Source organism: Salmo salar, chromosome ssa03 (genome assembly GCF_905237065.1).
Source record: "Salmo salar chromosome ssa03, Ssal_v3.1, whole genome shotgun sequence".
NCBI lineage: Eukaryota > Metazoa > Chordata > Actinopteri > Salmoniformes > Salmonidae > Salmo > Salmo salar.
Window position 1 is genome coordinate 79546100 of NC_059444.1, and position 14904 is coordinate 79561003.

The window sequence follows — 14904 nt, forward strand, 5'->3', positions numbered from 1 at the left end:
ACTCATTAAGTCGTTAACTAAATGTAATGTGATATGAGGACACACCGTTCCATTTGATTCTTTACATTGAGAATAGGAGTGTGGAGAGGACACAGGCTGTCCTTTCCACCCATCAGGACAGGACATTTGTCAGGAAGGCAGAACAAGACTCCCACGGTAACATACACAGTCAGCCTTTCCATTTATAGGACAATACAGTGGTTTGTTTTCACATTGACAGTGGTCAAAGCACCTCCGGTTAGAGTTTCCTTCTCAGTAAAGTGTGTACATTTTCAGTAGACGACAGTCAGAATGGTTGTTGGCGTTGTTGTTTACACATCAATAGCATCTCCTTTTTATGTTTTTTTATTAGTCTCATGACAGACGAAACATACAAATGTTACTTCTAGTGTGCACGTGAGAACATCAATTACACTTTATGATGTCCAAGGTATCTTGACCGGAGACAAATTCTGATTTAATTTTTCACTCGGTCGAGCGCTTACTCTTTCAGTAAGTGGTCAAGCAACTATTTTAAGGTGATTGTGCCGGACACTACAAGAAAATTGGGACAGTGGAACTCTTGAGTAGACTACTGTACTCGTCACTGATCAGAACATATCACTTACCATAGGTTTAATATAGGTCTTCTATGAGCCATAGATTTAATATAAATCTTCTATGAGCCATAGATTTAATATAAATCTTCTATGAGCCATAGATTTATTATAGGTCTTTTATGGTTCAAAATAGTTATTCTTCTATGAATAGTCTTTTCTCGGAGCAGGTTGTTTTATAGCTGGTGTTAGGGAAAAGCAGCTCGGCCGTGTCGGTTAGAAACAAGAGTTATGGTGGTTCCGTCAGCAGGACTGGTCTAAGCTGCTTGTAGTCAGTAAGGGCACAGAGACCTCTGAGTAAACACGGCAGATCCATTACCTTGAGTCATGTGGATTGACAGTTTTACCGAAAGCTGCCTGTATATTGTATGACCCCGCAGAGTGGCTGTGTTTTCACTACCACATTCCACAGGAATCCTCTTTTCTCCTGGTGACACAGCGGTCACCTTCTCCAGAGCTCCCCCACCGTGGTGGACCTGATCCCTCTGGGCCCCATACCTACCTGGGCCTGCAGCCCTTTTCACTGCCTGGCTGTGTATAGAAGGACCTGTTGGAGTAGATCATATCCTTGTCAAGGACCCAGTTGATCTGACTGGCTTTGTTTAAGGGACCTATCAGAATGGATCCTGGTGAAGGACTGCCTGGGGGCTAGAGGGATATCATGTGGTGTTCCACAGGGCTCCATATTGGGGCCTCTACTGTTCCTCATATTTGTAGGATACATGACAAAGTAGCAGAGAGATTACCAGAGGGGGTGCGTGATGCTGAAGTCCTTTGACATGATACATTATAATGCCCCCATCAGTGAAATGCCATCCTGGATTAGTGGTGCAGCGTCAAAATACGGGTGTGGCATTGTCTATTGTGGTCTTTGCTCAGAATGTTCTTTCCGTCGTTTGTTTTTCACAATACTTTTTATTTTAATGGTAAAGATCTTACTAATTTGTTGTGAAGGTTTTGTCTTAAAAGGAGGCTGCACTTTGTTGAGAGATGTAGTTGAGAATTCAAGCCTTTCATGGCAGTTCTCAGAGCTTTGTAAGCTGCGTGCAGGGTGTGAACCACAGCCACTGTTGACACAATAGTACGAGGCAAGCCCCTATTACCTCAGGAGGAGCCTTGTCAGTGAATCCATCAACTCAGACTCATTATCCTGGATATTATCTCAACGTTACTGATCTAAACTGACAGATTGCCTTGCACTTATGCCACCCCCGTCTATGGACCTCAGCCTAACCCACATAGTGACTGTTTCTACCACTACAATCAGAGGTCTCTGGTTGGTTACATTCTGGCATCAGCCTCAGCTGCCCTCCCCAACATCTGAGGGGTGGGAATTAAATTTGCCCCCCTCGACCTATTTCCCCAGACTGTGGGACTCGTTGTTCTCACTCACCCCTGGCCTACCCCGTTCACCTCCTCTCCCAAACAGAGCTTTTGACTGTGTGCCCAGAAACGTGACCTGGCCATCCGGCAAGAGTCGCTCCACCCCACTGGCCTGATTTTTGTATTTTAAAATTGCCGTGACACAGCATATAGACCTAGGTGTAATAAACAGCTGGGCCCTTATTTGGTTCCACTCCCCCATCAGCAGTAAAACCCTGCTGGGCTGGAGAGAGCTATGCAGTGTGAGGGAGTCTACTACCCCTGTGTGGATGACTGCTTACAATGCACCTTCAGTCACTCAAGTCCATATTACAGGAGCTTCAAGATGTTGTTTCTGTGTGACATTTTATATTAAAATAAGGACTAAGTGAATGCTGTTTTTGGCATTGAAACTAGTACACAGATGTTATCATGTGCTTGTCTCCATTTCAGGGGGACCTCCGGAGCTACCTGTCTCAGCAGGATTGGGTGTTCCGAAATGCTGAGCTGCTGCAGCTGCAGAAGATGGCCTGTGAAGTCGCTGCTGGCGTCACCCACCTCCACAAACACAACTTCCTGCACAGGTAGCACTTCTGTTCCGGCTCTGTTTACACCAGTCAGTCACTAGACATGGCTTTAGCTAAGGGCACAGCCTTCAGATGTCAAACGACAGTCACGTTTCAGGAATTAAGACTTCATCAAACATTTTAAGTACTACTGTCTGTTTTTACATCTTCCAACTTAAAAATGTTGAGTTACGATAGTATCATATACAACTGATATTAATGTGTCACAATTACAAGTCTGTCTCTATCAAATTAAATCTGTGGTTTTGGCCTCCCTCATGGCAACTTGCTCTTATGGATACGTACTCCTACTCCCAAGCCAACACTGGGCCAATCCTAAACAGGGACACTGGGCCAATCCTAAACAGGGACACTGGGCCAATCCTAAACAGGGACACTGGGCCAATCCTAAACAGGGACACTGGGCCAATCCTGAACAGGGACACTGGGCCTCTCCAAAAAGGAGAGTGCTGCAAGGGCCTGTTTCGTTTAACTTTTTACCCGGCAGTGCAGGACATGTTGGCTCCGCTCAGCGCATCCACATGCTCTGTTTTGCATGCTCAGAATAAACCCAAAGGGCTCCAATTACCCAGCTCCCACGCATTGCCACAGTGTCAACTATCAGCCTGTCAGAGGGATATGATGATTCTGCTGTTTGTGTGTAAATGGATAGCCTCATGTAGGCCATTTATTATCCTGTGTTAAAACTCAAAAGGAGCCCAAGTACGAGATTCCACCGTTAACAGGGTTGTAATGACAGTCGTAAAAAAAAATTGTGCAGCGCTTTTCTTTTGGTTGGGTTGCGAAGTTGATTTACTACCAAGGTGTCCTCACTGGATGCCCCGCCCACAAAGTACCCGGCAAGGGGCTGTGGCTAGCACGGTGCCATAAAGCCTTCTGGGACGGTGGCAGTGGTGTGAACTGAAACTATAGCCAAGGCTTAGGGTCTGTGGTCTGAGCCCAGCATGTTATTGTGATGGGGCGGCCACAGCGATAAGATAGCGAGCTGTCATGGCAGTCCAGGAGAATCACTCTGACTGACATTACATAATAACCCTGGGGAGAAATAGCATATGGGGCAGTAGAGGAGAGGGAACTGTGTTCCCCAGTTTTTCAACCAGTGTGACAACCGTAGCTTCCAGCACGTATTTGAATTAATTTGGTAATTTTACTGAATCTGATAGTTTCACTTGACTTGAAAAAAATGAGCAGAATCAGTTGATCTCCTTTTTGTTGATGTAATGTCTTTGTTTTTAACTCGCTAGGTCTCTGAGCTATATCGATTTTCTGTCAGAGGTGAAGAATCTGCTGAAGTGTCTGCACCAAACTGCCCCCACGCCATTCGCCTTGTAGGGATAAGACTTTGAATCTGATTCTCTCTCCCTGATCCTCCAGTAGTACTGTAATGCACTGCGTTCGCCAACAGCAGGGAACAGCCAGGACAGAAGAGGTTTAAAATATCTCTCCATTTATCTTGCCAATGTTTCAGTGGGCCTGACAGTAGCTCCCGGGGTGTACGAGCACAGACCACTAGTGTCAGCGATGTCCACGGATAGACGGGGTAAAAGAGACGCTCTTGGAACGGATTGGTGGTGAAATGTTTCTTGGGCCAAGGGGAAACCAGAGCCTCTCCCTCCATGAGGGTCCCAGTCTGAATGAGATACCATCTGTCCACTCAGACAGCCCAGTCCCCCTTTATCGTCCTCCCCTGTCCACACTGCCACTCTGTGCCCACCTGTGAGTTCTTCCCTGGGAACAATATCCTGGTGCTGTATGAGTGAGTGGGGAAAAGCTCCAGCATCAGTGATTTTGTTACTAGGGGTGGAACAGAAGCAACTGGATGAGGTTTCCTCTAGTGATGCAAGCTATAAGTCCAAATGTGTTTTGGGTCTAAAGCCACTCAAGAGTCCAGTCTTTGTCTGGCCCTGCCCTGACCTGGGTCTGTGGGGGTTGGTTGGATTTAGAGGCAGGTTGAAGGGGTCCTTAATCACCTGAGGCATTGCATTTAATCATATTAGGGTGAGGAAAATGTAATTATTCCATTTTTTGTCACTGGGATATTATGTCACCCTGTCATAGGCATGAAAATATACTCTGGACTGTTTATTAGGTACACCACCCCAAAAATAGTGGCTGTGGCTTGCTATATAAAGCAGACAGACCGGCATCAAGGCATTCAGTTATTGCTCGATTAAATATTAGGTCACTAGTTTCGCCCATTCTAAGTGACTTTGAGCGTGGTAAGATCGTCGGTGCCAGCCGTGTCGGTTCCAGTACCTCAGAAACAGCTGGCCTCCTGGGCTTTTCACGCACGACAGTGTCTACGGTTTACCGAGAAAGGTGTTAACCAAAAAAGGCTGGTGGTGTAATGGTGTGGGGAATGTTTTCCTGTCACACGTTAGGCCCCTGAATACCAATTGAGCAACATAGCGTATCTCAACATTGTTGCTGACCAGGTACATCCCTTCATGGCTACAGGGGGGTCCGACCCGGTACTAGATGGGTGTACCTAATAAACTGGCAACCGACTGTATATTCCACCGTTTCAATGATTTTATTTCCATTGTATGACCACATGAGAGCAGCACAGAGCTCCATCTTCTTCCCAAATGATTGCTGAACAAGATAAGGTTCAGAGTATTGTTTTCTGTTCAGAGACTACAGTTGTGTGTACTGCAGTGTTCATCTGAAACCGCTAACTTGTGTTCAAACTAGGGTTGGGCCGATATATGATGACATTGATGATATATTGTGATGCGCAAGACTATATTTAATTTTAAACTGTGCAGTTTTATCAGTTAGTCTGTGTCAATATGTTGAAAAGAAAGTCTAAATGAATTAAGTCTTATTTCTACACCACACAAATATTGTTTAATGAGAATGCGACTAATATTGTAAATAAGCACAAATTGCACAGTTTGGAGTGATTTTAGTCATTAACGGCGCAAAACGATTATATATCACGATATTTGGTGTAGCATGTCGTAGAAGAGGTCTCCCCAAGTAACGCCCAACCCTAGTTCAGAGAGCACAAATGACAGCTATTTGTTGGATGTAGTGCTGGTAGACTCAACTGAACCAACTGCCTATTATTTGCAGCCCTGTGATCCATTCACCGTTCTATGACCACACCAGACCATATTGAACACACATTAAACTCAACCGTTCTATGACCATGCCAGACCATATTGAACACACAAACTCTGTAAATCCTCATCTTCTTTAATCGGTTTCCCTCTCTTTTCTCAGTGACTTAGCCCTGAGGAACTGCTATCTGACTGCAGACCTGACCGTCAAAGTGGGAGACTATGGCATCGGCCCCTACAGATACAAGGTACCAGGAAACTTTCCAACCTGTTCTCCTTCAAATGGAATCAGGGGGATTTTGTTTTACTTTCAGGTGACAAAAGGAAGTGGCATCTGTACAGTGGGGGGAAAAAAGTATTTGATCCCCTGCTGATTTTGTACGTTTGCCCACTGACAAAGAAATGATCAGTCTATAATTTTAATGGTAGGTTTATTTGAACAGTGAGAGACAGAATAACAACAAAAATATCCAGAAAAACGTTAAACTGATTTGCATTTTAATGAGGGAAATAAGTATTTGACCCCCTCTCAATCAGAAAGATTTCTGGCTCCCAGGTGTCTTTTATACAGGTAACGAGCTGAGATTAGGAGCACACTCTTAAAGGGAGTGTGCTCCTAATCTCAGCTTGGTACCTGTAAAAAAGACCTGTCCACAGAAGCAATCAATCAATCAGATTCCAAACTCTCCACCATGGCCAAGACCAAAGAGCTCTCCAAGGATGTCAGGGACAAGATTGTAGACCTACACAAGGCTGGAATGGGCTACAAGACCATCGCCAAGCAGCTTGGTGAGAAGGTGACAACATTTGGTGCGATTATTCGCAAATGGAAGAAACACAAAAGAACTGTCAATATCCCTCGGCCTGGGGCTCCATGCAAGATCTCACCCCGTGGAGATGCAATGATCATGAGAACGGTGAGGAATCAGCCCAGAACTACACGGGAGGATCTTGTCAATGATCTCAAGGCAGCTGGGACCATAGTCACCAAGAAAACAATTGGTAACACACTACGCCGTGAAGGACTGAAATCCTGCAGCGTCCGCAAGGTCCCCCTGCTCAAGAATACATATACATGCCCGTCTGAAGTTTGCCAATGAACATCTGAATGACTCAGAGGACAACTGGGTGAAAGTGTTGTGGTCAGATGAGACCAAAATGGAGCTCTTTGACATCAACTCAACTCGCCGTGTTTGGAGGAGGAGGAATGCTGCCTATGACCCCAAGAACACCATCTCCACCGTCAAACATGGAGGTGGAAACATTATGCTTTGGGGGTGTTTTTCTGCTAAGGGGACAGGACAACTTCACTGCATCAAAGGGACGATGGACGGGGCCATCTACCGTCAAATCTTGGGTGAGAACCTCCTTCCCTCAGCCAGGGCATTGAAAATGGGTCGTGGATGGGTATTCCAGCATGACAATGACCCAAAACACACAGCCAAGGCAACAAAGGAGTGTCTCAAGAAGAAGCGGACCTTACCTGGAGTGGCCTAGCCAGTCTCCAGACCTTAATCCCATAGAAAGTCTGTGGAGGGAGCTGAAGGTTGGAGTTGCCAAACGTCAGCCTCGAAACCTTAATGACTTGGAGAAGATCTGCAAAGAGGAGTGGGACAAAATCCATCCTGAGTTGTATGCAAACCTGGTGGCCAACTACAAGAAACGTCTGACCTCTGTGATTGCCAACAAGGGTTTTGCCACCAAGTACTAAGTCATGTTTTGCAGAGGGGTCAAATACTTATTTCCCTCATTAAAATACAAATCATTTTCTAACATTTTTGACATGCGTTTTTCTGGATTTTTTTTAATTCTGTCTCTCACTATTCAAATAAACCTACTATTAAAATTATAGACTGATCATTTCTTTGTCAGTGGGCAAACGTACAAAATCAGCAGGGGATCAAATACTTTTTCCCTCACTGTATGTGTGCTGTTACAATAGTTTCAGTTTAGGTTCATTAACCTATAACCCTTTTCACACTGCTGAGCCCAGCTGAACAGAGGTTACACATCCACCAAAGTTTCAAAGGATGTCAAAGCCAGTACTGTACAGTAGTATAGCCCTAGTCCGTATAGTCAACACAATAGTGTAAAAGTGGTTTATTAAGGGGAGGATAAGTGCTTTCCAGTAGGGGGTTTATATACAGCTGTTAGCCTTTGACCCCAGTCTGGCAGAACTCTGTGAAGCATTAAGATTGTTATACCAAAGTGTAACTCCCTACTGCGTTTGTCCCTGGCCAGACTGTCGATAAGGCTAGCTCAGCCCGCTGCATTCCTCAAAATGTTGAGCTCTCTATTTAGCACGGTCAACAAGTGTGGCCAGAGGTGTTTTGGCTGTATGTATGAGCTTGATGAAGTACTTACTAGGAACTCAGAAAACAACTAAAAGTACAGTAATGTGGGTTAGAACTGAAGGAAAGGCTACCAAACATCCAAATGCTTCTTAGAAGCCTTGGTAAAACACATCACTGAATTGAATGGAAAAAAAGGAGAATGTGAGCCTACTGGTTGTTTGTAGAATTGTTATTCTGAGATAGACATCCTATTAAATTACACATTTATGTGTTGCGCATGTAATTACATGGATGCTCCATGCTTGACTCTGTCCCTCTCTCATGTCACAGGAGGATTACATCATCACGGAGGACGACGAGTCGGCGCCCCTGCGCTGGATGGCCCCGGAACTGGTGGGGGAGCGCCATGGGGGCGTGATCACCCTGGACCAGACCAAGCCTGGCAATGTGTGGTAGGTACCTCCACCTGGTCACTGTGCAATTTACAGGCGGTAGGTGGCACCTTCATTGGGGAGGACAGGCTGATAGTAATGGCTGGAACAGAATACATTTAATGGCCTCAAACACATGGTGTCCGTGTAGTTGATTCCATTCCAGACATTATTATGAGCCAGCCTCCTGGGCATTGTGCTTGTTGAATAAAATATAGTCATTAACACAGTGAGTCAACCTGTGGGCTGTTGCTGGGCAGGGTCTCCTTTGAAGATGATAGACCATCTCTGATTCTTCTGTCCAGATAGCTTCTCTCTCTGAGAGTGTAAATCTTAGCAGGCACTCAGTCTAGCTGACTTCTAAAGGGAAGAAGACGCTGACCCTGCACTCCCACCAGGCAGCACAGCAACACTGGAACCTATCCCTCCTGGCCCCTCCCTTATGACCTCATGGCTCCGTGCCAGTCCGTGTCACGGCTGTAAATCACAATGTTGCATAAGGAGGCTCTCGTTGCAGCACCACGTTTAGTTCTCAGAATATGGGTCATTCCACCAATAGAGTGCATTTTGGTTAGTGTAGAGTAAGTGTACCTATTAAGCCCATCAACATCTAAGTTTAGACATTTCTAACATGTACTGCCCTAATCTTTGTAGGAAAAGTGGAGATAATGTATATTTTATGTTTGGACTGGGCTTAAAGGCTACTGAATGTTCCAAATAAGCCCACCTCTTAAATAATTAATTTCCAAATATTCAAATCTGACATTTCTTATGTAAAATTGTATTATATTAATCTCCCTTAAAGTTATTAAAATAAACGGATCATTACTATTGATCAGGGGGTGTCCAATCGTATCAACAGAGTTCAATGTGGACTTAAGTTTTTGTTCTTGCCAACCAGCTGATTCAACTAATCATAGAGTTGAATCAGGTGTTAATACTCTGTTAGAACAAAAACCTGCACACACACTGGTCCTCTGTGGATAAGAATCCATGCACAAAGACCATAACACACACACTGGTCCTCTGTGGATAAGAATCCATGCACAAAGACCATAACACACACACTGGTCCTCTGTGGATAAGAATCCATGCACAAAGACCATAACACACACACTGGTCCTCTGTGGATAAGAATCCATGCACAAAGACCATAACACACACACTGGTCCTCTGTGGATAAGAATCCATGCACAAAGACCATAACACACACACACTGGTCCTCTGTGGATAAGAATCCATGCACAAAGACCATAACACACACACTGGTCCTCTGTGGATAAGAATCCATGCACAAAGACCATAACACACACACTGGTCCTCTGTGGATAAGAATCCATGCACAAAGACCATAACACACACACACTGGTCCTCTGTGGATAAGAATCCATGCACAAAGACCATAACACACACACACACACTGGTCCTCTGTGGATAAGAATCCATGCACAAAGACCATAACACACACACACTGGTCCTCTGTGGATAAGAATCCATGCACAAAGACCATAACACATACACACACACACACACACACACACAGGTCCTCTGTGGATAAGAATCCATGCACAAAGACCATAACACACACACACACACACACACACACACACACACACACACACACACACACACACACACACACACACACACACACACACACACACACACAGGTCCTCTGTGGATAAGAATCCATGCACAAAGACCATAACACACACACTGGTCCTCTGTGGATAAGAATCCATGCACAAAGACCATAACACACACACACTGGTCCTCTGTGGATAAGAATCCATGCACAAAGACCATAACACACACACAGGTCCTCTGTGGATAAGAATCCATGCACAAAGACCATAACACACACACTGGTCCTCTGTGGATAAGAATCCATGCACAAAGACCATAACACACACACTGGTCCTCTGTGGATAAGAATCCATGCACAAAGACCATAACACACACACACACACACACACACACACACACACAGGTCCTCTGTGGATAAGAATCCATGCACAAAGACCATAACACACACACACACACACAGGTCCTCTGTGGATAAGAATCCATGCACAAAGACCATAACACACCCACACACACTGGTCCTCTGTGGATAAGAATCCATGCACAAAGACCATAACACACACACACACACACACAGGTCCTCTGTGGATAAGAATCCATGCACAAAGACCATAACACACACACTGGTCCTCTGTGGATAAGAATCCATGCACAAAGACCATAACACACACACACACACACACACACACACACACACACACACACACACACACACACACACACACACACACACACACACACACACACACACACACACACACACACACACTGGTCCTCTGTGGATAAGAATCCATGCACAAAGACCATAACACACACACACTGGTCCTCTGTGGATAAGAATCCATGCACAAAGACCATAACACACACACACTGGTCCTCTGTGGATAAGAATCCATGCACAAAGACCATAACACACACACTGGTCCTCTGTGGATAACAATCCATGCACAAAGACCATAACACACACATACACACACACTGGTCCTCTGTGGATAACAATCCATGCACAAAGACCATAACACACACACACAGGTCCTCTGTGGATAACAATCCATGCACAAAGACCATAACACACACACACACACACACACACACACTGGTCCTCTGTGGATAAGAATCCATGCACAAAGACCATAACACACACACACTGGTCCTCTGTGGATAAGAATATATGCACAAAGACCATAACACACACACACACACACAGGTCCTCTGTGGATAAGAATCCATGCACAAAGACCATAACACACACACAGGTCCTCTGGATAAGAATCCATGCACAAAGACCATAACACACACACTGGTCCTCTGTGGATAAGAATCCATGCACAAAGACCATAACACACACACTGGTCCTCTGTGGATAAGAATACATGCACAAAGACCATAACACACACACACACACACACAGGTCCTCTGTGGATAAGAATCCATGCACAAAGACCATAACACACACACACACACACACACAGGTCCTCTGTGGATAAGAATCCATGCACAAAGACCATAACACACACACTGGTCCTCTGTGGATAAGAATCCATGCACAAAGACCATAACACACACACACACACACACACACACACACACACACACTGGTCCTCTGTGGATAAGAATCCATGCACAAAGACCATAACACACACACTGGTCCTCTGTGGATAAGAATCCATGCACAAAGACCATAACACACACACTGGTCCTCTGTGGATAAGAATCCATGCACAAAGACCATAACACACACACACACACACACACACACACTGGTCCTCTGTGGATAACAATCCATGCACAAAGACCATAACACACACACACACACACACACTGGTCCTCTGTGGATAAGAATCCATGCACAAAGACCATAACACACACACACTGGTCCTCTGTGGATAAGAATATATGCACAAAGACCATAACACACACACACACACACACAGATCCTCTGTGGATAACAATCCATGCACAAAGACCATAACACACACACACTGGTCCTCTGTGGATAACAATCCATGCACAAAGACCATAACACACACACTGGTCCTCTGTGGATAACAATCCATGCACAAAGACCATAACACACACACAGAGGTCCTCTGTGGATAAGAATCCATGCACAAAGACCATAACACACACACACAGGTCCTCTGTGGATAACAATCCATGCACAAAGACCATAACACACACACTGGTCCTCTGTGGATAACAATCCATGCACAAAGACCATAACACACACACACACACACACACTGGTCCTCTGTGGATAAGAATCCATGCACAAAGACCATAACACACACACGGGTCCACTGTGGATAAGAATCCATGCACAAAGACCATAACACACACACACACACACACACACACACACACACACTGGTCCTCTGTGGATAAGAATCCATGCACAAAGACCATAACACACACACTGGTCCTCTGTGGATAAGAATCCATGCACAAAGACCATAACACACACACTGGTCCTCTGTGGATAAGAATCCATGCACAAAGACCATAACACACACACACACACACACACACAGGTCCTCTGTGGATAAGAATCCATGCACAAAGACCATAACACACACACACAGGTCCTCTGTGGATAAGAATCCATGCACAAAGACCATAACACACACACTGGTCCTCTGTGGATAAGAATCCATGCACAAAGACCATAACACACACACTGGTCCTCTGTGGATAAGAATCCATGCACAAAGACCATAACACACACACACACACACACACACACACACAGGTCCTCTGTGGATAAGAATCCATGCACAAAGACCATAACACACACACACAGGTCCTCTGTGGATAAGAATCCATGCACAAAGACCATAACACACACTGGTCCTCTGTGGATAAGAATCCATGCACAAAGACCATAACACACACACTGGTCCTCTGTGGATAAGAATCCATGCACAAAGACCATAACACACACACTGGTCCTCTGTGGATAAGAATCCATGCACAAAGACCATAACACACACACTGGTCCTCTGTGGATAAGAATCCATGCACAAAGACCATAACACACACACTGGTCCTCTGTGGATAAGAATCCATGCACAAAGACCATAACACACACACTGGTCCTCTGTGGATAAGAATCCATGCACAAAGACCATAACACACACAACTTGCAATGGAGTATCTGAAAACTGATTCACATTTCCTGTACTGCTATTCTTGTTAATTAGTTCAACTTGTCTTCCTAAAGTCTGTCTGAAGACGGTTTCAAATCCACCGCTCTACTGTTGTATTACAAAGGGACAGCTGGTGGACGAATGAAGGTCAACAATATGACAATGCCCCCGCCCAAAAGTGCATGAGTCGTTGCCCAATAGTCATCATCTTGTCCCTCTTATGTTGGCCTTTTTGTCTACCACTTGTTGGCCTGATTTCCCTCAACCCTGATCTTATTCTTCTCTCTCTGCATCAATGACTACCTGTCCACTCCAAATGTCTTGGAGAGAGTACAGAGGTTTATAATTGTTTCTAATCTTGCTGTAATTTGAGTGTTTTAATCAACTTAAATCTGAACAAAAACCATATGTTAATTGAGTGTTAGGAATGTAAGCACACTATCCCCATGTCTTTCAATGCAAACTGGCTTAATAGGAACATCTACTCTTAAAATATCTGGAACCGATGGTTTGGGGTGTAAATATACACTATAGACTACAATATTATGCAAAGTTAATATTGAACAATATGTAATTATTGCCATTGTATAGAGGGAGTGATTTTTCTCCCACTGTACTCATTAAGCCCACCTGAGAGAAAAAACAACATTTGCATCTATGCATAACAATGCAATGTTTATTTAACAGGAAAATAGGACAAAATACATTTAAAAATGGAAGCTGTGAATGCCTGGCCTATTATAGAGGTTAAACAAAAACAATATTATAGTAATTGACAAATGAAGTAGCAGGGTGGACCTTTTGATATTTAATTGACCATAAATCCCCTTGTGACAGGGGGAATGGAAGCTTGTGTGCAACAGGGAGTGGGAATTGAATGCAAGCTTCACAAAAACATTGAAATTGTATAAAAATGTCTAGCCTATCTATGGTTGACGTTATGTTCCCCACCAGATAACGGCCAAAAGGAGTAGCACCAGCTCACCTGCTTTTACACTATGATTTGACTATTTGTTTAAAGGAATAGATTCACCATATTAAAATGAGAGTTCAGTTCACATAACAGGGTTCACCTTAAAATGAATGACAAATGTAAATTAATCACGTGAAATATTAATCCTCAGAGAACAAGTAACTAGGGCTTTAAAATGGTGAAAACTTGGACATTGTCAGGTTAAAATCTTCTTAAAGTTGGAAAAACATAAGGGACAAGGAAGTCTATTTATTGAATGTTCCATGTGGTCTATAGTAAAGGGTACTTCATTTAATATAACATGCTATTAAAATTCAATATTGATGCAAAATTTCTACTTAAAATTTTTAATAGATGCAAAAGGAACTGTCGTCGTGGATTGACCCATATACACTGACTATACAAAACATTAAGATCACCTGCTCTTTCCATGAGACTGACCAGGTGAAAGCTTTGATCCCTTATTGATGTCACCTGTTAAATCCACTTCAATCAGTGTAGATGAAGGGGAGAAGACAGGTCAAAGAAGGATTTTTAAGTCTTGAGACAAATTAGACATTGTGTGTGCCATTCAGCGGGTGAATGGGCAAGGCAAAATATTTAAGTGCCTTTGAACAGGGTATGGTAGTAGGTGAGATGCACCGGTTTGTTTCAAGAACTGCAATGCTGCTGGGTTTTTCACACAGTTTACTGTGTGTATCAAGAATGGTCTAGAGGCGAAAGAACCACACCTATTTAGGCGTGGTGCTGGCTAGCGGAGTGGAACCCTTAAAAAATATAAAGGAGAGCTGCACACTCTAGGAGCTCAGATGCAAAAATATTTATGTCCAACGTTTCGACAGACAAGCTGTCTTCATCAGGGTATA

The 14904-nt window shown here is 44.1% G+C and overlaps 1 protein-coding gene across 2 annotated transcripts in view; it reads left to right on the forward strand.

The window, feature by feature from the left end:
- The window catches only part of LOC106601832 (serine/threonine-protein kinase LMTK2), a 72572-nt gene that overhangs the window by 50308 nt on the left and 7360 nt on the right, over nucleotides 1–14904 (forward strand). For both annotated transcript variants that reach the window (XM_045715546.1, XM_045715545.1), the window contains exons 7-9: nucleotides 2412–2542; nucleotides 5774–5858; nucleotides 8235–8356. In XM_045715546.1, coding sequence (XP_045571502.1) covers nucleotides 2412–2542; nucleotides 5774–5858; nucleotides 8235–8356 — 338 coding nt within the window. The remainder of the gene's footprint in view (nucleotides 1–2411; nucleotides 2543–5773; nucleotides 5859–8234; nucleotides 8357–14904) is intronic.